The following is a 23,472-nucleotide window of genomic DNA, read 5'->3' on the forward strand; positions in this document are numbered from 1 at the left end:
GCCTCTGGCTCGCTGCCCCGGCTGGCCCTGCCCCAGCTCAGCCAGGCCCCAAGCCGGGGGGGGAGTGATTTACAGTGGGGTGTAGATCAGGACTGGGCGTGCCGTGCTGTGCCAGGCCCTGGTGGGGAATGGGGCATGCACATAGAGCTGCTGTGAAGGTCTGTACATCAGCTTCAGAGCCATGTGTATAAACCCCATTGGCACCCGCTCCCCCCACACACCTGATTGGGCCGTGCTCTGCCCCACCGGCGGGTTCCTGGGCTGGAAGGGCCCCCCAGATGCTGCCTCAGCTAGGAGCAGCAGGTGGCCCCAGCATGCCTAACGCTAGCCTGTCATGCCGTATGGTGGCGGCACTTGGAGCTCCATCCATTTGGGAGTCAGGGCTACCATGGGTGTGTGCAGGAATTTAAATTTGATCCCTTTTGTGCTTCCCCAGGAGCTTGCTCTCCTTTCCTCCCCACCAGGCCCCGGGAGGAGCTTGCTTTCCCCCCTCCCCGACAGGAGCTCGATCTTCCCTCCCTCCGCAGACCCAGGGCCAGAGAAGTTCTGTGCCCCTGATGATTATGGGGGTGCATGCCCCTGAGGGCAACTAAACAAGCCTCCCCAATGCACGTGTGACTGGGAAAACGCTGCTCATGGCCCTGAGGCCTTGCCGGAGGCGGGGCTGCATGGGGAATGACAGCCCCAGGGAAAATGGCCCCAGATGCTTGGGGCAGGGGGGTGGGTCACAGGTGAATGCAGAACCCCTGTGGGCCCTGCCCAGGCACCCCTCAGGGCCTCATGCCCAACAGCGGCTCCCTGGGGCAGGGCAGGGTGGTGGAATCCCCAGAGGTGCTTGCCCAGCCCTGGCCTCACACTGCTCCCATTGGCATCAACATGGCTGGGAGATGGAGCCTCTGGATGGCCAAGGGAGTCACCAGAAGCCACAGGGCAGGGAGGAGGCCCGAGAGGGCTGGAGTGCGGACAGCAGAGGTGGGAGTCGGAGCAGTAGTGGGAGGGGCAGTGGACTAAATGAGGGGGTTTCAAGCGGGTTCTGCAGGGAGCACTTCTAACCCTGACACTGTTGGACATTGTCAGCAATGAGCTGGAACGAACCATACCATTGCTGCAGAGACAGCGTACGGCCCAGATCGGTGGAGCGATGAATAGTGAGCACAGGGCCGTCAGCCAGCGCGAGCTGGGACCATTCAAAGATGCGTCTAACCCAGCCAAATGCAGTTCTACATGAGGGATCAAGGGACTCCAGCCACCCCTACCGCACAGGGGGCTGTGTCCTGGCAAGCAGGGACTCTGAAGGGGATTGAGGGGTCACAGTGAACAAGCAACTCAAGATGAGCTCCCATGGTGATGCTGGTGCCAAGAACATAAGAACGGCTAGACTGGGTCAGACCCATGGACCTGCTAGTCCAGCATCCTGTCTCTGACCGTGGCTGGTGCCAGATGCTTCATACAGAACAGGGCAATTATGGAGTGATCCCTCCCTGTCATCCATTTCCAGCTTGTAGCAGTCAGAGGCTAGGGATATCTAGAGTATGGGCTTGCATCCCTGATGATCTTGGCTAACAGCCATTGATGGATCTGTCCTCCAGGAACTTCTCTCATGCTTTTTTGAACCCAGTTATACTTTTGGCCTTCACACCATCTCATGGCACTGAGTTCCACAGGTTGACTCTGCCTTGTGTGAAGAAGTATTTTGTTTTAAACCTGCTGCCTATTAGTTTCACCAGGTGACCCCAGGATTTTGTGTTATGTCAAGGGACAAATAATTCCTTATTCATTTTCTCCACACTGTTATATAGACGTCTATCTTATCTCCCCTAAGTCGCCTCTTTTCCAATCTGAACAGTCACAGTCTTTTAAATCTCTCCTCATATGGAAGCTGTCCCAGACCCTTAATCATTTTGGTTGCCCTTCTTTGTATCTTCTCCAATTCTAATATATCTTGAGATGGGGCAACTAGAACTGCCCGCAGCATTCAAGGGGTGGACATACCATGGATTTATATAGAGGCAATATGATATTTACTGTCTTATCTATCTCTTTCCTAAGGATTCCCAACATTCTGATCACTTTTTTGACTCCCGTTGCACATTGAGTGGATGTTTTCAGAGAACTATCCACTATGATTCCAAGATCTCTTTCTTGAGTGTTAACAGCTAATTTAGACCCCATCATTTTGTATGTATAGTTTGGTTTATATTTCCAACGTGCATTACTTTGCATTTATCAACATTGAGTTTCATCTTCCATTTTGTTGCCCAGTCTCCCGTTTTGTGAGATCCCTTTGTAACTCTTCACAGTCTGCTTTGGATTTAACTATTTGGAGTATTTTGTATTATCTGAAAAATTTACCACCTCACTATTTACCCCTTTTTCCAGATCATTTATGAATACGTTGAACAGCCCTAATCCCAATACAGACCCTTGGGAGACACCACTATTTACCGGCTCTCTCCACTGTGAAAACTGACCATTTATTCCTACTCTTTGTTTTCTGTCTTTTAACCAGTTACTGATCCATTCCCTTTTATCCCATGACAGCTTATTTTGCTTAGAGCCTTTGGTCAAAACATTTCTGAAAGTCCAAGTAAACTATATCCACGAAATCATCCTTGTCCTCATGTTTGTTGACTTCCTCAAAGAATTTAAATAGATTGGGGAGGCATGATTTCCCTTTACAAAAGCCATGTTGATTCTCCCCAAACAAATCGCGTTTATCTATGTGTCTGATAATTCTGCTTACTATACTTTCAATCAATTTGCCTGGTACTGAAGTTAGGCTTAGCGGTCTGTATTTGCCAGCATTGCCTCTGGACCCTTTTTAAAAATTGGAGTCACATTAGCTATCCTCCAGTCATCTGGCACAGAGGCTGATTTAAGTGATAGGTTACGTAGCACAGCTACTAGTTCTGCGAACTTCATATTTGAGTTCCTTCAGACCTCTTGGTTGAATACCATTTGGTCCTGAAGACTTGTTACTGTTTAATTTACCAATTTTTTCCAAAACCTCCTCTCTCAACCACTCAATCTGGGTCAGTTCCTCAGAATTGTCATCTAAAAAGAATGGCTCGGTTGTGGGAGTCTCCCTCACATTCTCTGCAGTGAAGAGTGATGCAAAGAATTCATTTAGGTTCTCCACAGCAACCTTGCCTTCCCTGAGTGCTCCTTTAGCACCTCAATCGTCCCATGGCCCCCCTGCCTGGTTGGCAGGCTTCCTGCTTCTGATGTTCTTAAAAGAAATTGCTGTTAGTTTTTGAGTCTTTGGCTAGTTGCTCTTCAAATTCTTTTTTCCCCTGCCTAATTATACTTTTACATTTGACTTGCCAGAGTTTAGGCACCTTTCTATTCTCCTTAGTAGGATTTAACTTCCAATTTTTAAAGGATGCCTTTCTGCCTCTAACTGCTTCTTTTACTTTGTTGTTTAGTCATGGTGGTACTTTTTGGTTCTCTTACTATGTTTTTTAATTTGGGGTATACATTTAATTTGAGCCTCTATTATGGGTTTTTTAAAAAAGTTTCTATGTAGCTTGCAGGCATTTCACTTTTAATTTTCATTTAACTAGCTTCCTCATTTTTGTGTAGTTCCCCTTTCTGAAGTTAAATGCTACTGTGGTGGGTTTCTTTGGTGTCTTATTAAATTTAATTTATGTTGTTAAATTTTATTATATTATTGTCACAATTACTAAGTGGTTCAACTATATTCACCTCTTGGACCAGATCCTGTGCTCCACTCAGTAGTTCTCAAAGTTTTGTATTGGTGACCCCTTTCACACAGCAAACCTCTGAGTGCAACCCCCCTCATAAATTAAAAATACTTTTTAATATATTTAACACCATTATAAATGCCGGATGCAAAGCGGGGTTTAGGATGAAGGCTGACAGCTCGCAATCTCCCATGTAATAACCTGATGACCCCCAGTTTGAGAACCCCTGGACTAAACTATGAATTGCCCCTCCCCTTGTAGATTCCAGGACTAGCGGCTCCAAGAAGCAGTCACTGATGGTGTCTAGAAACTTTATCTCTGCATCCTGTCCTGAGGTGACATGTACCCTGTCAATATGGGGCTAGTTGAAATCCCCCATTATTATTGAGTTTTCTATTTTTATAGCCTCCCTAATGCTCCCTGAGCATTCTGGTCACCATCCCGGTCAGGTGGTCGGTAGCACAGTTGCCAACTTTCATGCAGTAAATAAGCACCCCGACTTTCACAATAAGCCAAAAATCAAGCTAATCCCATTTCAAAACAAGGCCAAAACAAGCCAATCCCTAAGAACTGCAACACTTTATGTGACTAGATCCCCTCGGCATGCAGTCTGGAACTGTGGTGGGCCCGCTGTGCACCCCTGACTCTCTCCCCGCCTTGCCCCGGCTTGCTGGGAGCCAATAAAAAATAAAAGGAAGCAACAAGCTACAACAAGCAAGAAGCCAAAAATTAGCCAACAAGCAACTCACAAACCAATTAAGCCAAAAACAAGCCCAATTTCTGCGGTTTTTTCGCAGGTTTGGCATGTCTGGGGTTAGTATATTCCTACTGTTATGTTCTTATTATTCAAGCCTAGAATTTCTATCCAGAGAGATTCTATGGTACAGTTTGATTCATTTAAGATTTTTACTATGTTTGACTCTAAGCTTTTTTCACATACAGAGCCACTCCCCCACCAGTGCGACCTACTCTGTCATTTCTGTATATTTTGTACCTGGCTATTATCGTCCCACTGATTATCATCATTCCACCAAGTTTCTGTGATGCCTTTTATAGCAATATCCTCATTTAATACCAGGCACTCATGTTCACCCATCTTAGTATTTAGATTAACATTTGTATACAAGCACTTATAAAATGTGTCACTTTTTAGCTGTCTGCCATTAAGTGATGTAATTGAATGGGACTCTTTTTCATTTGGCTGTTTCTTGCCAGATCCTACCAGTACTTTATCATCTTCCATCCTCTCCTCCTTACTAGGACATAGAGAATCCCAATTAATAGATCCTCCCCAATGCACGTCTCTGTCTGTGCTGTGGGATCCTCCACACCTGTCAGTTTTCCCTCAGCCCTTAGTTTAAAAACCGCTGTACAACCTTTTTAATGGTACATGCCAGCGACCTGGTTCCATTTTGGTTGAGGTGGAGCCTATCCTTCCTTTATAGGCTCCTCCTTTGCCAAAAGATTCCCCAGTTCCTAATAAACCTAAACCTCTCCTCCTTACACCATTATCTCATCCACACATTGAGACTCTGCAGTTCTGCCGGTCTAACTGGCCCTGTGGGTGGAACTGGGAGCATTTCAGAGAATGCTACCATGGTCCTGAACTTCAATCTCTTACCTAGCAGCCTAAATTTGACCTCCAGAACCTCTCTCCTGTCCTTACCTATGTCATTGGTACCTACATGTACCACAACCACCGGCTTCTCCCCAGCACTACACATAAGCCTGTCTAGATGTCTTGAGATCCACAAACTTTGCACCTGACAGGCAGTTCACAATGCAGTTCTCCTGGTCATTGCAAACCCAGTTATGTTTCTAATGATCAAATTGTTCATTACTAATACCTATCGCTTCCTAATAACTGGAGTTCTCTCCCCCAGAGCGGTATCCTCAGTGAAGAAGAGACCATGACATTATCTGGAAGGAGGGTCCCAATTATGCAATCATATCCCTCTGCTCCAGCTTGATGTTCTCCTTCCCAGAGACTTTCATCCTCCTCAACAGCCCAGAGGCTGTCAGACTAATGTCAAGGGCTAATGTGGTCTTTGGCTGGGGAGTGGTGAGTAGGGGCAAGGAGGGGATTTTCCCTCTGTACCCAGCCTTGGCGGGACCAGTACTGGATCCTGTGTGGAGCTCTGGGGTCTATATTTTAAAGATGGACATTGTCAAAGGTGCAGAAAAGAATAAAAGGGGTCTATCTAGTCCAGTATCCTGACCCTCGAGTGGCCAGTGCCAGATGCTTCGGAGGGAATGAACAGGGCAATTATCTAGTGATCCAGCCCATTGTCCAGTCCCACCTTCTGGCAGTCAGAGGTTTAGGGACACCCAGAGCATAAGGTTGCACCCCTGACCATCTTGGCTAACAGCCATTGATGGACCTATCCTTCATGAACTTATCTTGTTCTTTTTTGAACCCAGTTATACTTTTGGCCTTCAGAACATCCCCTGGCAATGAGTTCCACAGATTGATGCTGCCTTGTGTGAAGAAGTACTTTGTTTTAAAGGTGCTGCCTAGTTTCTTTGGGTAACCCTAGGTTCTTGTGTTATATGAAGGGATAAATAATATTTCCTTATTCACTCTCTCCACACCACTCATAATTTTATAGACCTGTATCATATCTCCTCTTAGTCATCTCTTTTCCAAGCGGATCAGTCCCGGTCTTCTTAATCTTTCCTCATATGGAAGCTTTTTCATACTTCTCATCATTTGTTACCCTTCTCTGTACTTTTTCAAATTGTAATATAGGTTTTTTGAAATTGGACAACCAGGGCTGCACGTGATATTCAAAGTGTGGGCATAGCATGGATTTATATAGAGGCATTATGATATTTTCCTGCCTTATTATCTATCCCTTTCCTAATGGTTCCTAACATTCTGTTCGCTTTTTTGACTGCCGCTGCACATTAAACAAACATTTTCAGAGAACTATCCACGACTCCAAAATCTCTTTCTTGAGTGGTAACAGCTCATATAGACTGGATCATTTTCTGTATAGCTGGGATTATGCTTTCCAATGTGCATTACTTTGCATTTATCATCAAATATCAGCCATTTTGTTGCCCAGTCACCCAGTTTTGTGACATCCCTTTGTAATGCTTCACAGTCAGCTTTGGACTTAAGTATCCTGAGTAATTTTGTAACATCTGCAAACTTTGCTACCTCATTGTTCACACCTTTTTTCAGATCATTTATGAATATATTGAACAGCACAGATCCCTGCACAGATCCTGGGGGGACCCCGCTATTTCTCTCTCTTCACTATGAAAACTGACTATTTATTCATATCCTTTGTTTCCTGTCTTTTAACCAGTTACTGATCCATGAGAGAACCTTCCCTCTTCTCCCATGATTGCTTATTTAGGCCTTTGGTGAGGGACCTTGTCAAAGGCTTTCTGAAAGTCCAAGTAAACTATATCCAGTGGATCACCTTTATCCACATTTGTTAACTCTCTCAAAGAATTCTAATAGATTGGTAGAGAATGATTTTTCTTTACAAAAGCCATGTTGACTCTTCCCCCACAAATTGTGTTTATCTATGTGCCTGATAATTCAGTTCTTTACTATAGTTTCAATGAATTTGCTTCGTACTCAAATCAGGCTCACCAACCTGGGATTGCCAGGATCACCTCTGTAGCCTTTTTAAAAATCAGTGTTAATTAGCTCTCTTCCAGTCATCTGGTACAGAGGCTGATTTAAATGATAGGTTACATAAAACAGTTAGTACTTCCGCAATTTCACATTTGAGTTCCTTCAGAACTCTTGGGTGATACCATCTGGCCCTGGTGACTTATTGTTATTTAATTTATCAATTTGTTCCCAAACCTCCTCTATTGACACCTCAATCTGGGACAGTTCCTCAGATCTGTCACCTAAAAAGAATGGCTCAGGTGTGGGAATCTTCCTCACCTCCTCTGCAGTGAAGACCAATTCAAAGAATTCATGTAGCTTTTCCACCACAACCTTGCCTTCCTTGAGTACTCCTTTAGCACCTTGATCATCCAGTGGCCCCATTGATAGCTTGCCTGGCTTCCTGCTTCTGATGTACTTACATTTTTTTTGCTGTTAGTTTGTGTGCTTTTTTGCTAGTTGCTCTTCAAATTCTTTCTGGGCTGCCGAATTTACTTTCTACTTGCCAGCCTTTATGCTCCTTTCTGTTTTCCTTAGTAGGATCTAACTTCCAATTTTTAAAGGATGTCTTTTTGTCTTTAACCACCTCTTTTACACTCTTGTTTAGCCATGGCAGTATTTTTTTCCCATTGGGGGTATACATTTAGTTTGAGCCTCTATTAGGGTGCTTTAAAGTTCTCAGAGCCGAGCTCAGTCTGTTTAGCTGATCCCAGAGAAGACTGAGAGGTCCCTCGATCGCAGCAATTTCACAGCAGCCAAACTGGGTACTAAAGGGCACTTTAATCTAATGGAGAAAAGCAGAACAAGAACCAACGGCTACAAGTTGGAACCTGACATGTTCCAGTTAGAAATTAGGCACAAATATTCCCCAGTGGAACAAACTCTCCAGGGCAGTGGTGGATTTTCCACCTCCTGATCTCTCCCAGTCCAACTTAGCTGCCTTTTGGGAAGATGCTTCAGCCAAGCACAAGCAATTGGGTCCCTACAGGGATAACTTGGGGGCAGCTCCCTGGCCTGTGATAAAGCAGGTCAGACTCGATGATCTAATGGACATGTCTGGCCTTGGAATCTGAGAGAAATACAGGTTGTCCCACTGGAGCATCGTCAGCCTCTCCTGTATTCACAGCAGCTAGCCACACAGGCCCCGGCAGCAGGCTTCACGCGAAGGGCTGCACGACAGCACAGCTGCATCCCCAGCCCACCGGGGTTCCCTGCCTCGGCCCTCACCTCCAAGCTGCCCCACTGATTGGAAAGCTTCCCCCCCTTCAGCCTCATGCCGACACAGCGAACAGCCGGAGATGAGTGGCGGAGAACCAGGGCCTGTGTGGGGAGCTTACACGGCACAAGCTGAGCTAAGGCCGGCAGGTAGCGGGGGGCAGAGGGACATCTTTGGGGAGAGGCCTGTGAGTGAAGGGCACAGAGTAGGGCTCAGCTCTCAGCCTCGTTCCCCACTCCCTGGCTGAATGGGGGCTGGGCGCCAAGCCCCATGGGTAAGGAGGACAGCAGCACCATAGGGCCTATTGTACTGGTACCAGGAGTGCTGCCAGACTGTGGAGGAAGCTGGGCCCTGCATCTTCTTGGCCTGGACCTCTGTGGAAGTGCCCAGGATCCAGTTAGGGTGAAGCCCCCAGAACCTCACCGCTGGGGGTCACTGAACCGACTGGCCCCAATGCATGCTGGGACCCAAAGTCTCCATGGGCTGCATGTCCATATCTTGAAGGATTCTCCCTCTGTATGCCCATTAGGTGGGCTGGCAAGTAGGTGCACCTGGGCCCAGTGATTCCCACAGGAACACAGCTGCTTTGAGACTGGGCCAGGAAATGACCGCTCCCCCCACAGCTTCCCCCAGCCACGGCACCGGGTCAGGCGGGAGCCCACAGGGTGGGGGAGGAGCAGGGTGGCACCTGGTCTGCCACAGGAGGCTGTCCCCGCCACACTCACCCACCCTCGGGTTTTCCCAAGGGACAGACTGTTTAGTTTGGTTAGAGACCAATTTGAATTTGTTCCCCCCTTCCCCCTGCAGTCACGCATACCAGTCTCTGACGCGGATGAGCCAAAGATGGGGCCCGACTGAATCCAGGGTGAGACCCAGCTCCCACCAACGCTCTTACCCCCCGCACAGTGCACGCCAAAGCCATGACCCCCCTCTGCCCCCCATCCCACCTCTCTGCCAGCATGACATCCACCTTGCCCAGCTGGCTCCCTCACAGCCCTACCCCCCCATCCACACAGCCCCCAGGGCCAATTGACCAAATCCCTGGAAGAGGGGAGCACTTCCCAGCAGGGGAGAATCCCAGCAGCAGAACCCCGTCTTCCCCCCAGCCCCTAAGTTCATCAGGAGCCAGCTGCTTTCCCAGGTCTGCAGCAGCAGCAGATGGGCCGTGTGCTGGTGCATTAGACCTTCTTCCGCTGAGGCCTCACCCTGGGGAATAGCTGAGGGAGGAGAGAGAGAAAGAGTGTGAGCTTCCCCACAGCAGTGCCCTCCCAGCGACCGCAGCTCCACGAGCTTCCCCACAGCAGTGGCTATTGCTCAGTGGTGGTCAGAAGCCTGCCAGTGTTCAAGGGTCCACAGCTTCACCAGTGAGTCTGCCCGTACCCCAGATCCTGGCTGGAACTGGGGCTCCAGGGACTGGCCGGCTCCCAGCTGTGGAACTGCTAAGTGAAACTGACATTCTTCTCAGTTTCATGGCTGCTATTCACCGAATAGCTCTGAATTCTTGTCAGTTTCACATCTCTGTTTCATCCCCACCATATTCTGGTCTTTCTGAAACCAATGTTTCAGGGATCTCTGGTTCGCCAGGGAATTTTGATAAATTTATTTTCTGAATCTGAACCAAAGCAAATTAGAAAATACCAAAGCTTCAGGCGAACTGAAATCCCTGAGTCTCGGGCCAAACACACACCAGCACAGCTAGGTCCATCGGGGGCGTAAAAAAACCACACGGGCCAGTGACCCAGTTATGCTGGCAATGCCCCTAGTGTGTAGACAGCGTTGTCGAGGGAGGCTCAGGCAGGTTCAGCTTCTGGGGTTCGGGGATGTGGTGTTCCTAAGGCAACAGAACTCCTCCTATTGTCAGCATATGCTGCGTCTGCACTAGGGGCATAGCACAGGTCCCCAAAGTGTGGGACGCACCCCTTGGGGGTGTGTGGATGAACATCCAGGGGGTTCGGCGGGGTCTGGATTAGCCCCCATTGGGGCGGGGAGGAGGGGAGCGAGTGCTACCCAACCCCACTCTGCTACCAGGTCTGATCCAGCCCTGCCTCCAGCCACGTCCCCGGCTCCCAGCCCCACCCCTGGCCCTCTGCTCCCTGCCCCACAGCAGCCCCCAGCCTCGGCTGCTGCTCCATTCCCGGCCAGGACCAAGGCTGGGAGTGGAGCCACACCTGGCTGCCAGCCCCCACCGTAACCTGGCTGCAGCTCCACTCCAACCCCCAGCCTCGGCCCCTAGCCACCACCCCACTACCGGCCCCAGACCCACCCCCAGCCTTGCCCCCTTAACCCAGGCTGCGTCCCCCATCCTCAAGCCGCAGCCCCAGCCCCAGCTCTGGGAGACTGGAGGCGTGGACAGGGGTAAGGGGGGTGCAACCCTCAAAAGTCTGGGGACCACTGTGCTATTGGCTTTGCAGTGAAGACAAAGCCTAGGTCAGGTCTGCTCCCAGCTGGTTCCAGCACGGCCTGTCCTCCTCCAGCCCCGGCCCCTCCCCACCCTGGTGAGCTCAGGGCAGGGCTCACCCCAAAGTAGTTCTTGGGCACGTAGCCCTCCTGGCCGTAAAGCGAGGCCCACCACCAGTCCAGCTCCTCCTGGCTGTCGCGCCGCAGCACAGTGACCGGCTCCCCCTCGCGGAACGACAGCTCGTCGCTGAATTCGGCGCTGTAATCCCACAGCGCATACAGCACCCCGTTGTTCAGCAGCCCCATGTTCTGCTCCACATCTGCAACAACAGTCCGGCCGGGCGGGGGGGAAAGGGGGGACGGCATGAGCCAGATACCACCACGGGGATGGGGGCAGGCGCACGAGCGAACCAGCTGCCACCACGGGCCATGGGGGGTGGGGGAGGAAAGAGAATGAACCAGCTGCCACGGGGTTGGGAGGCATAGGGATCAGCCAGCATCCCCAGGGGAGGCCCAAGTCCCACAGTGGAATAACCCAGCCTCCTGGCCCCACCCTTCCTACCAGCCACCCTGCCCTCCCTTCCCCCATGGAAGTACCCCACCCCTTCCCCCGCGGGGATCAAACCCCAGGGCCCCCCCCGACACACACACAGCTGCCCCCATGTCATGGAGTCCCCGGGCGATGCTCTGGAACTGCTCCCCACGAAGCCAGGCAGGACTCTGGGGAAGTCTCCTCTCTGTGAGCAACTGTCTGCAGGACACACAGCTCACAAGGCTTCCCCCTTCCTGGGTCTGACCTCGGAGCATTCAGCATCCTCTGCCCCTCCGTGCGCTTCCCACAGCGAGTCCGCCCAGGTGGGGTCCTGGGGAAGCCAGAGGGTCCTGCCCCCCAACTCCGCAGTCAGACGTTGACTCTCAGCCAGCCAGTAAAACAGAAGGTTTATTAGACAACAGGAACATGGTCTAACACAGAGCTTGTAGGTGCAGAGAACAGGACCCCTCAGCTGGGTTCATTTTGGGGGGCAGTGAGCCAGACAACCACGTCTGCACTTCACTCCATGTCCCCAGCCAGCCCCAAACTGAAACTCTCTCCACACACCCCCCCCCCCGGGCTTTGTCCCTTTCCCGGGCCAGGAGGTCACCCGAGTCCTTTGTTCTCCAACCCTTTAGCTCTCCCCTTGCAGGGGGGAAGGGCCCCGGCCATCAGTTGCCAGGAAACAGGGTGTTGGCCCTTCTCTGTGTCCAGACCCCTGCACACACCTGCCCTCTAGGGCTCTGCAATGATCATACACCCTTATCCCACCCCCTAGATACTTAAGAACTGCCTGGGGAAAACTGAGGCACCCCCACACTATTCAGAGGAAACATTAAGAACAGTCCCACTTCGTCACACCCCAACCCGCCCCTATGAGGATGACCCCCCCGTTCCCCGCTCCTCCCCATGGTGGCCCTCCCTCACCAGCCAAGTAGTTGAAGCACTCGCTGTAGCCCTCCCGGTAGGGGTCGCACTTCTCGAGGGCCATGCTGCCGTCGCTGAAGGTGGTGGTGAAGATGGCGGCTCCGTGCCGGATGAGGGCCGTGCAGATCGCTGTGTCATTGCAGGAGGCGGCACAGTGCAGGGGAGTCCTGGGGGCAGGAGGCAGAAGCTGACAGGCACCCAGGGCAGTGGGGGGCTCTGCTGGGACCACCAGCTTCTGCCTGCACTAGTGGGCACGACGGTGACCTGGGGCAGGCAGCACTGGGGACAGGGACGGACCCCAGCCACGCACACAGTACCTACATCCACCCACCTCAACCCTGCCCGGACCCACGGGGAGCATGAGGGCACAAGGCTAGACCGGGCATGCTGCAAGGGAGGGGCAGGGCCAGGGTGCACAGCTGGGCATCAGGCACTGGGTGATAGGGGGGCATGGGGGCTTGAGCAGTGCAGCTGCTCTGAGATGCCAGGGCTGTGCAGCAGGAGCTCGAGGGCAGGGATGTGGCTGCACATAGGGTGAGGGCACTGGGATGCTGGGGCAACGTTTGCAGGTACGGGGCTGCATGACGGGGCCACAGGGCAGCGCTGGGAGGCACTGGGACACAGGGTGCAGAGCAGCACTGGCAGGCATGGGGCTGAGTGGCGGAGGGCCACAGGGCAGTGCTGGGAGGCGCGGAGCTAGACACGGGGACGCAGGGTGCCAGGGCCACATGGCAAGCACCAGTGGGCACAAGACTGCACGGTGGGTGCTGGCAGACACACGAGTGCAGGCCGGGTGCCAGCGGCTGCATGGGTGGGCACTTACCATCCGTGGCTGTCCATGGAGTTGACGTTGGCGCCCACGCTGATGAGGAAGTCGACAATGTTGTGGTTGGCCCCGCAGATCGCGTTGTGCAGAGCTGTGATGCCCTCGTCGTTGGGCTGGCTCGGGTCGTTGAGCTGCAGGCCAGAGCGGGTGAACTCAGAAAATGCAGCCAACCGCCTGTCCCAGAGCTGTGCCCCCTGCTCTCCCCGCACACCGGGCCCGTCCCAGGGGCTGTGTCCATCCCAATCCACCAGAGCATGGCAGGACACTCATCATCTCCCCGACCACTGCTGACAAAGGATCCAGAGCAGCCACCCAGAGGCCTGCCAGCTGTGGGGTACAGGGATGTGCTGGGCTTGCCCAATGGGGGCCCTTGGCTGAGTCACGCAGGGATCACGGGCTGACGGGGCAGCAACTTTCGCTCACCAGTCACAGGGGCTGGAGTCCGTGTCTAGATGGCCAGGCCCCAGCCGGATGAAGGGGACGGGGCAGCCTGGGAGTGCATCAGCCTGGGGGTGCCCTTGCCTCCTGCCCAGCCCGCGCTCAGCAGAGGATTCCAGGCCAGGCCTGTCTCCAGCGGGGCAGGGCAGGGGCCTCACCTCGTTCACTGCCTGCTGCACCACATCCAGCTCGCCCGTCAGGGCCGCGTCCAGCAGCAGCACCAGGGGGTTGAGCTTCACCTGTTTCCCCAGCCACCGCCTCGGGGACGAGAGCTTGCGCAGCGCCGAGCGCTTCTCCTGCAGGCACGCAAGGGGCAAGATCATGGTGTGGGCAGGAGGGGCTGGAGCTCGGGCTGTGCCAGCGAGTAGGGAGGCCAGTTCTGGGAGTTGCAGGGGTGGGGGGGGGACTGGCTGACAACTCCATGGCTGCACCGGGGAGGTTGGGGGGCCCAGTCCTGGGGCTGTGGGGAGGGGCTGGCTGACAACTCCATGGCTGTACTTACAGAGCTGGGCGTTGGGGTGCTGGGACTGGGGGAGTAGGGGGGAAGGGGTCTGTCTGAGAGCTCCATGGTGCACTTACAGGGCTGGGCGTCAGGGTGCCGGGGCTGGGGCGGGGAAGGGGTCTGGCTGACAGCTCCTCAGTGCACTTACAGGGCTGGGCATCAGGGTGCCGGGGCTGGGTGTCGGGGTGCCTGGGCTCTCTGTAACAGCCAGCAGGGGTGACGCTGCGGGTACTGGCGAGCTCTGGGGCAAGGGTGCCGGGGCAGGGCTGACCAGGGTCGCTGCCTTCAGCTCAGCTGTCTCAGTGATGAGCGGCAGGTCGTCCCCCACCAACACGGGCTCCTCCTTGCGGCCCCGGTGATGGAAGAGGCGGCTGATGAGCTGCTGGTATTGCTTCTTGTGGGTAGGTGGCAGGACAGGGCTGGGGCTCTGCTCCATGGAGCCACGGCGCTTCAGGGGCCGGGGAATCTCCGCCAGCACCCGGGCCACCTCCTTGAACTCGGGCACCTTCTGAGCCTCAGGGGGCAGGACAGGCTGCAGGCGGGTGGGGCTCAATGGGCGAGCCACCTCCTCTGCCTCGCTGCCCCGCAGGATGCTCTCCAGCTCGGGCTCCGTGTCACCCCCCGCCGGGGCCCCTCGCACGGGCTCCACCAGTGCTTCAAGGGCTGAGGCCCTTCCCGCTGCTGGTAAGAGACATGGCAGGTCAGCACACCCAAGTCCCCGACCCCAGTGAGCACCCCCGGATGAGGGGCAGCACCCCCAGACTCAGACCCAGTACAGCACCCCTAACCCAGGGCAGCACCCCCAAACCTCCAACCCCAGTCAGCACCCCCAGATGTGGCACAGCACCCCCTAACCCTGGGCAGCACCGTGAGACCCAGACCCCAGTCAGCACCCTCAGATTCATGACAGCACCCCTAGACTCAAGGAAGACAAGGCAGCACCCCAGATCCACAGGGGGAACCAGGGCAGCACCCCTTCCCCAGCCCTAGGCCAGCACCCCAGTTAGCACTCCTAGACCCAGTCAGCACCCCCAGTCCTAGAACCCAGTCAGCACCCCCAGACCCAGGACAGCATCTCTAGACCCGGGGAGCCAGGGCAGCATTCCCTTTCCCAGATGCACAGGAGGAACCAGGGCAGCACCCTCAGACCCACACTCCAGTCAGCACCGCCAGACCCAGTCAGCACCCAGAAGCCCAGACCCCAGGCAGCATGCCCAGACCCCAGGGGAGCACCCCCAGACCCAGGGGGGCCAAGGCAGCACCCCCTTCCCCAGATCCACAGGGGGAACCAAGCAGTACCCCTTCCCCAGACACCGGGCAGCACCCCAAGACCCAAAGGGGAGCCCCAAAACCTACTCAGTTCCTCCCTTATCCCAACAGCTCGGGGGAGTCCTGGATCCACTCCCAGCCCCCTGGCCCTTGCACATATACAGCCCCGTTGCTGAGTGCAGAGCAATTCCTCCTGTTTCCCACACACTGTGCCCCATGGTGCTAGGGGTCTGACCTCACCCCCGCTCCGGGGGAACCAGGAGACCATCAGGCCCTGCAACATCTGCCCCAGGTCTCTCACCTTCAGCCCCCGATGGGGCCAGCCGCAGAGGAGCCTGGGCCGGAGGAGACGACTGCTGGAGCTGGGGCTGCTTCTGTGGGGAGCGGAGGAAGATGGGGGAGCCTGGGGCCCCCTGGAGCTGGCCCTTGACACTGGAGGCTCCAGATGCCCAGAAGGCGTTTTGCAGCTTGAAGATCATGGAGAGAGGCAGGGGCTTGTGGCGTTTCGCCCGTGTGCCCTGCGGGCTGGGGGGCGGCATGGCGATGCGCGAGACAGGCTGCTGGGAGAACTGCCAGTTGCGGGGCAGGGTGCCCGTCTGGCTGGCGGGCAGCAGCCTGCGGAAGGAGCTGTCTGGTCTGCGCTCGCCGGGCAGCAGGGACACTTTGTAGTTGCGGGGCAGTGTGGCGCTGTGCATGGCATAAGGCTGGGGGTGCTCGTCCTGGAGGGGAGAGAGGGGGCTGTGAGCCAGCCAGGATGAGATGCAGTGCTAAGAACACCCCCCACCAGCCCCCCAGCAGCACAGGGGGACACCCAGCCACAAGTCATTGCAGCTTCCACGCCTAGTCAGTACAGCTCTGGCTCCAGGGTCCCACCAGCAGTGGGGCAGGGCCCATGCAGGGCTGCCAGTCGCAGCAGCTGCCTGCCGCCAGATGCAGGGCTGCCAGGTTCCCAGAGCAGGAGCAAACTCACGGGTCCAGCTGGCCCCAAATCTCTTCCCCGTCGCCCCAGATCAGGCCCACTGGCCCAGCTAGCCCCAAACCTCTCCCCCGTCACCCCAGATCAGACCCACTGGCCCAGCTAGCTCCGTCCCTACAGCGGTGGCCCCAGATCAAACCACTGGCCCAGCTAGCCTCATCCCAGCGCCGGTGGCCCCAGATCAGACCCACTGCCCCAGCTAGCCCCATCCCAGCGCCGGTGGCCCCAGATCAGACCCACTGCCCCAGCTAGCCCCATCCCAGCACCGGTGGCCCCAGATCAGACCCACTGCCCCAGCTAGCCCCATCCCAGCGCCGGTGGCCTCAGATCAGACCCAGAGGCCCAGCCCAGTATCTGGTCTCTGGCAGGGGTCAGCTTGGCCTGATTCAGATGCAGATGAATTCTCTTCACTCCCCAGAGCACACAGGGACTGGTGCTGTGACTCCTTCCTCCCCACGTGGTACCATGCTATGCGCCAGCCCTGTCGGCTGCTAGCCCTGTGTGATGAAGGAGGACTGTTCTTAATGTTTCCTCTGAATAGAGTGGTGCCTCAGTTTCCCCTAGGCAGTTCTTAAGTATCTAGGTGGTGGGATGAGGGTGCATGATCATTGCAGAGCCCTAGAGGGCAGGTGTGTGCAGGGGTCTGGACACAGAGAAGGGCCAACACCCTGTTTCCTGGCAACTGATGGCCTGGGCCCTTCCCCCCTGCAAGGTGAGAGCTAAAGGGTTGGAGAACAAAGGAATCAGGTGCCCTCTTGACCCGGGAAAGGGACAAAGCCCAGAGGAAGAGGGGGTGGAGGGGGAGTTAGTTTGGGGCTGGCTGGGGACATGGAGTGAAGTGCAGACGTGGTTGTCTGGCTCACTGTCCCCCAAAATGAACCCAGCTGAGGGGTCCTGTTCTCTGCACCTACAAGCTCTGTGTTAGACCATGTTCCTGTCGTCTAATAAACCTTCTGTTTTACTGGCTGGCTGAGAGTCACGTCTGACTGCGGAGTTGGGGGGCAGGACCCTCTGGCTTCCCCAGGACCCTGCCTGGACGGACTCGCTGTGGGAAGTGCACGGAGGGGCAGAGGATGCTGGTTGCTCCGAGGTCAGACCCAGGAAGGTGGAAGCCGGGTGAGCTGTGTGTCCTGCAGACAGGCTGCTCCCAGAGCGGAGACTCCCCCCAGAGTCCTGCCTGGCTCTGTAGGGAGCAGTTCCAGAGCATCGCCCGGGGACTCCGTGACACCCTGCCTGGCCAGCACTTACCTTGCCTTGCCCTGTGGCCCCATCCAGGCTTGATTCCCTCCAAGGAGCCAGCTGCAACCCCGCGGGCGCCTGCCTGAGCCCTGCGTGCACATCTCCTCCTGCGGGAAGGCAGCTGGTGAGGTGGGGGGTTCCCATGTTGTCACAGGGGCCAAGCCACACCCTGCTTTTCTGTCCTGCTAGGATGGGGGTTTTGAGGGGCTCTGTGTGGTAATGGATCTGGTACCCAGACAATGCTAGGAGAGACCCCCCATGGTGCTGCCAGCTCCCCTGTGGCCTGCCAGGGACCCTCGGCGCTGCCAGCTCCTCCGCAGCTAGGAGCTTCCCAGAGACTGGGAGGGGAAGAGAGAAGTCTGTCCATCCCCCCAGGCCTTCCCCATGGACCCTGGGCACTCACTCTCGTAGCCGGCCGAGTGGGATGATTTCTTCTCGTACGCCACATCCAGGTCCGACTCATTCCAGCTCCTCTGGGGCCTTCGCCGGATCACCAGGTCATCTGGAGAGAGAGACTCTGAATGGCTCACCCCACCCTCAGCCCCCCAGCACCTGGGTCCTTAGCCCTGCCCTGCCCCCAGCAGGGGCCATTCCAGTCCCAGAATGGGGGATGGGCAGGGGAGACTTCACCAGTGTGACCCAGAGCCCTCCACGTCCCCCAGGGAAGTAATTGCCTGTCTCAGCACCGCAGCTCGTCCCTGCTCGGAGGCAGGGGTCCATGTCCCACCCCACATTTTACTGGCTGTAAGGGTGAACAATGGGGCGGGGAGGAGCAAGCAGGGGACAGGGTCTTGGGGGGAAGAGGTAGTGCAGGAGCGGGGTTTCAGGGGAGGGGACCACACGGGATCAGGGCCTCAGAGGGGTCGGGGGCCTTGGGAGAACGGGTGGTGTGAGGGCGGTGCCTTGGGGGAAGGGGCGGGGCCACCGTTCAGGCACCCATGGGCCCCCCCCCACTTTTAGAGAACTTCCGTCATTCCTGCTCTGAGCCCCCCCATAAAGCTGCAGGACGCAGCAAGCACCTCTCTAATGCCCCCTAGAGGAACAGGCCCAGCGGTGCACTCCCCTTTCCCCCCAAAGCCATATGGGGAGGGGGTCCGTGCGTCAGGCTGGGGCTGGCTTACCTTGGGCCCGAAAGGGGGCGAAGGAACTGGGCCCAGTGGGGAACAGGCTGTGGCTCTCGTAGGACGGCGGGTGGGGCGGCCGGGGAGACAGCGCGCGGTCTGGGAAGAACATCTGCGGTGCCGAGGCCTCAGAGGGGACAGACGCCAGCCGGGGGGAGCCAGCGCGGCCCGCCGGCCTGCAGAAGGACGGGCGCTCGGTGGCCCCAGCCTGCCACAGGGAGTGCGAGGAAGGCATGCGTCCCTTGGGGCTGGGCAGTGGCAGCGAGTTGTAAGAGACGGGCAGCACCTTGGGCCGGGGCGACTGGGCCCGCTCCAGGGGCTCGCCCTGCAGGTAGAAGGGGGACTGGGGCGAGGCGGGGTGGCCCAGCGGGGCCTTGGCAGGGGAGCTGCCGGTGGCGGTGGGCGAGAAGGTCTCAGCGTGGTAGGAGATGTAGCTGTTGGTGCTCTCCAGGGACACGTTCTTCCTGGCGTACTGTGGGGACGTGGCCAAGCCAAGCGGCTCTGGGGCGTACGAGGGGCTGGCGCCGTATCTGTCCACCTGAGAGCGGCAGGGAGAGCAGACAGGCTCAGCACGGGCCTGGCGGCTGCAGCCACTGCCCCATCCAGAGCAAATCAGACTCCTGTTATGGCACCACTGCACCGGGGGGGAGCATAGCACTAGGGGATGCTGTGTGCAGGGAGCGGGGCAAGGACTCAGTAGGGGGCGCTGTCCCTTTGGGGTAAGTGCTGACCCCCACTGGCCCAGCCTGGCACTAGGGGGCGCTGTGCTGCAGGGAAAGGGGCAAGGACTCAGTAGGGGGCGCTGTCCCTTCGGGGTGAGTGCTGACCCCCCACTGGCCCAGCCTGGCACTATGGGCCGCTGTGCTGCTGGAGGTGCCTTCTTGGGGATGAGAGACCTGAACTCTTGCCCACTTGATTCTTTCACTAGCCCGTTCACAAGACTCCCCTTTGCCAGGGTGTTAGCCCTGGGATCCTGGTCAAATCCCTTTCCTCCTCCCTGAAACATCCCCATCCAGGTGAAAGTAGAGGATTCTCTTTCAGCTACATCACACCCCAGAGATGGCTGTATCTCAGTGGTGGGGCAGTGCTCGCCGTGACAAGGCAGTCGTTGCCAAAACAAGCCGCCTCCCTTCCCTGCCATACCTTGGGCTGCCCAGCAGTCTGCCCTGGGCTGTCCGTCCACAGGGTTTCCAGCTGTTTGGACAGCTCATCCACCTTGGCTGCAGCCGTGTCCAGCTCCACCTGCTTCAGGTCAATGTGCTTCATAGCTAGGGCTGGGGGAGACGGCACTGTGAGGCCTTGTGCCAGGGCAGGGTCCGCACCCGGCTGGCCCGGGCTACGCAGAGAGCCCAGAGCCATGGCCCTGCGGGGCCCTTGTCCCGCTGAGTGTACTCGGGCAGGCCGGCGGTTCCAAGAGAGGCCCCTAGACTCGGTGAGCAACAGGGTCCCAGGTTCATCCCATCCCCAGCTTGTCTCCAGGCTCTCCCAAGGAGTCAGTGGGGAGCAGAGCACTCAGGCTTGTTGGTGGGACGGCTGGGCTACGGGTTCAGCAACAGCAGCCCAAGAGCTCTGGGAGGCTGTGACCAAATAGCTGAAAAGCCACTAGTTATCGCACCCCCCAGAACCATAACCTACTGCACTCCGAACCCCTGGCCACCACACACGCCCTCTGCACCCCCCAGAACCCCAACCTACTGCACCCCGAACCCCACCCCTGACCACTTCACACACCTGCCAGCCCCCATGCACCCTCAGCACCCCCCAGAACCCCAACCTACTGCACCCCAATCCCCATCCCAGTCACCTCACACACCTGCCAGCCCCCATGCACCCTCAGCACCCCCCAAATCCCCAACCTACTGCACCCCAATCCCCACCCCTGACCACTTCACACACCTGCCAGCCACCACGCACCCTTGACACCCCCCAAATCCCCAACCTACTGCACCCCAATCCCCACCCCTGGCCACCTCAAACACCTGCCAGCCACCATGCACCAAACCTCCAACCACCACAAATCCCCCACCCTCCTGGCCACCACACACGCCACCATGCGCCCTCTGCTCCCCGCAAAAGCTCAACTTCCTGGTACCCCAAATCCAAGAAAGCCACCATGCCCCCTCCAGCCCCTGGCTACCCTGCACCCCTGCCAACCACCAGGCAATGCCCCCAAGCCTCTGGTCACCACACATCCACCAGCGCCCCTCCTGCCCCCCCAACACCTCCCCCCAGTCACCACACAGCCCCCACCTCTCCCAGCCACTCCCTAGACCACTGTGCACAAAGCACAGGGCCTCCCCACCCTGCGACCCCCAGCCCTCCACCCTTACACTGGAATTTGAGCTCCAGCAGGTCCTGGGCACCATGCATCTTCTCGCTGGCCATGGTGCAGGGGGCTCCGAGGCCACTGGCCGCCAGCTGCAGTGTCGCAGGGATCTGGGGAGGAGAAGCACTTCCATTGGGACCCAGAGCTGCCTTCTCAGCCAGGGCCACCCCCTTGCCCCACCCAGGTGCCAATGGGCTGAGTAGGCGCCTGGTGCTCAGTATCGCTCCTCTGCTCTACAAAGCAGCCCTGGGAGCCAGGGGCGGGGCTGGCTCCTGCCCGGCCCTGGGAATGCAGGCGGAGTGGCTGACTCAGGGCTCTTGGGCAATGGAAGGAGCAGCAGAGAAACCTGGCCAGGCCACAGGCGCCGCCAGCTCCAGTGAGCCAGGGCGCCACAGCTGGCATCCAGCACCAAAGGGGACAGGCTCGGGGACGCCCGGGCACCAGGACCCGGCACTGCCACCGACACAGGGGCTAGGGACACAGCGAACACCCAGCTCACCTGGCACCAACCCCACCAGGTCGGTGATACTCCAGCCCCTGGCACTTCTGCCCCCCTGCCTGGTGCACAGGCTGGGCACAGCCATGCCTGAGACTGCTGAGCACCATGTAGAGGAGCAAACCCTCCTGCAACTGAGCCTGCCACCCACGGCCATCCCACGCACTAAGCAAACACCCACGGGTGGGCACAGCTACGCACCCGGGCCTGCTCGCCTGGCGCACGCAGAGCCAGTAGTGCCCTGCATTTGCCGGGCAGCAGCACAGCTATTATCAGCTCTGCTCTGCTGCCCAGCCCCAGCGCCTCCGCCCCCCCAGGGAGCTGCCCCCCACCAGAGCTGCCCTCCTACCCCCCCATCACCTCCCAAGGACCTGCCCATTCCATTTCCCTAGGGGACCCAGCCCCCACCCTGTTACCCAGAATCCCTGGGGACCCTGCAGCCCATTCCTGGCTGCATGCTGTGACTGTCTTGAATTGCTTTCAATAATAATAATTAAAATACGTAATCCATTGTGCGGTTCTGCACCGGGCATCCTACCCAAGAGCAATCACCACCAGAGCTACCTGCTGTGGGCATCTCTTCCCCGAGTGAGGCATCCCCCCCCGGACATGCCACGTCCGTGCCAGCGGAGACAGCATGTGGCACCAAAATGGAAGTTATAATGGAGTACACAGGGTGAGCCAGGCCAAATCCCAGCTTGCCATGCCTGAACCAGTCCTCACACTGGGCTAAGGTCCACCACAGCCCAGCCTGGCACAGCACACCCTCCCCCTAATACCAGCAGTGCCACAGCTGCACAAGAGGGGCTGGTCTCCCCGTGGGATCAGCTTCCCGAGACCCCACGATGCAGAGCAGAGCCCCCAGAATGGTCTCCTGAGAGCAAGGAACAAGTGGCATTAGGGTACATGTGGGCAAACCCACCTGGGCACACAGAGACACAAGCACACACATGGGCCCACGGAAGCATAGGCGGGGGGGGGGGGAACACGACTGCATGGGGGTGTACAGACAGACAGGCACACAGTGGCATGGACACATGTACACCTAGAGCGGAGCTAATCCCACGGGACTCTTACATCCATCCATGGGCCCAGAAAGACTGGGGTGGGGGATGGCCCAACCCAGAGCTGAGCCTTGTGCCTCTATCTGGGCCCAGCCAGAGCCTGGCCTGTCCTCCTCAGCCACAGGGACCCAGAGCCTGGCTGCTCCTGGGTCTGGTTCACATTGGGCCCCTCGCTGGAAGGATTTGAGCTGCAGCCTCAGACCCACCGAACCAAGGCTCTGCACTGGGACCGTCTCCGGTTACCAGCCACAGGCAGGTGCCGCACCTGGGGCAAGACAAGGGGGCAGGGGAGGATACCAGCAAATGAGCTGCGGGACATGCAGCGACGGGTTCAGAGCTATGGGGCAGGAGGTCGAGCTAGCTCCCAATGCTAAGGCTGTGTTGCCTGGATGTGGGGCTTTCCGGTCTGGTGCCTCCGGGAGCTGTTACAGTGGGGTCCAGGCCGGATCGCACCGTCTGCAGCCTGAGTTAGGGGCCATGGCCCAACCCCACCCACAGACCCTATGCTCTGAGCTGTTCTGCCCCTTCCCCATCATGCCCCTGCAGGCCCCACCCAAATTTCAGGCCAGCTGGGAAGCTGCATGTGAGCTCTCCCTGGAGCCAGGCAGGGCGGTGGGTGGAGAGCGCTGGTGCCCACGGCACAGGAGATACCATCTCCCGAGCAGTACAGACCCCTTCCAGGCCAGGAAGGTGCCTGGGAACAATCGCTGCAGGGGAAAGGGCAGGGAGGTGGCAGCTTCTGGGGACAGAGGCCCCTGAGTGCAGCAGGGTGAGGGGGCTGGCTAGACGCCCGCTGCAGCGGGCCATG

General features: G+C 57.1%; 1 protein-coding gene across 1 annotated transcript in view; it reads right to left on the bottom strand.

Moving 5' to 3' along the window:
* Window positions 1–8,098: 8,098 nt before the first annotated feature.
* PPP1R13L (protein phosphatase 1 regulatory subunit 13 like) overlaps window positions 8,099–23,472 on the bottom strand; it is a 31,959-nt gene continuing 16,585 nt past the window's right edge. Inside the window, exons 2-13 of the mRNA XM_038382299.2 lie at window positions 21,109–21,214; window positions 19,922–20,052; window positions 18,779–19,316; window positions 18,061–18,159; window positions 17,667–17,764; window positions 15,744–16,161; window positions 14,322–14,854; window positions 13,830–13,967; window positions 13,231–13,364; window positions 12,408–12,574; window positions 11,069–11,268; window positions 8,099–9,768 (exon numbers count right to left, since the gene is read on the bottom strand). Coding sequence (XP_038238227.1) covers window positions 9,730–9,768; window positions 11,069–11,268; window positions 12,408–12,574; window positions 13,231–13,364; window positions 13,830–13,967; window positions 14,322–14,854; window positions 15,744–16,161; window positions 17,667–17,764; window positions 18,061–18,159; window positions 18,779–19,316; window positions 19,922–20,052; window positions 21,109–21,214 — 2,601 coding nt within the window. The 3' untranslated portion in view covers window positions 8,099–9,729. The remainder of the gene's footprint in view (window positions 9,769–11,068; window positions 11,269–12,407; window positions 12,575–13,230; window positions 13,365–13,829; window positions 13,968–14,321; window positions 14,855–15,743; window positions 16,162–17,666; window positions 17,765–18,060; window positions 18,160–18,778; window positions 19,317–19,921; window positions 20,053–21,108; window positions 21,215–23,472) is intronic.

The sequence above is a fragment of the Dermochelys coriacea genome, chromosome 23 (assembly GCF_009764565.3).
Source record: "Dermochelys coriacea isolate rDerCor1 chromosome 23, rDerCor1.pri.v4, whole genome shotgun sequence".
NCBI classification, from domain to species: Eukaryota; Metazoa; Chordata; order Testudines; family Dermochelyidae; genus Dermochelys; species Dermochelys coriacea.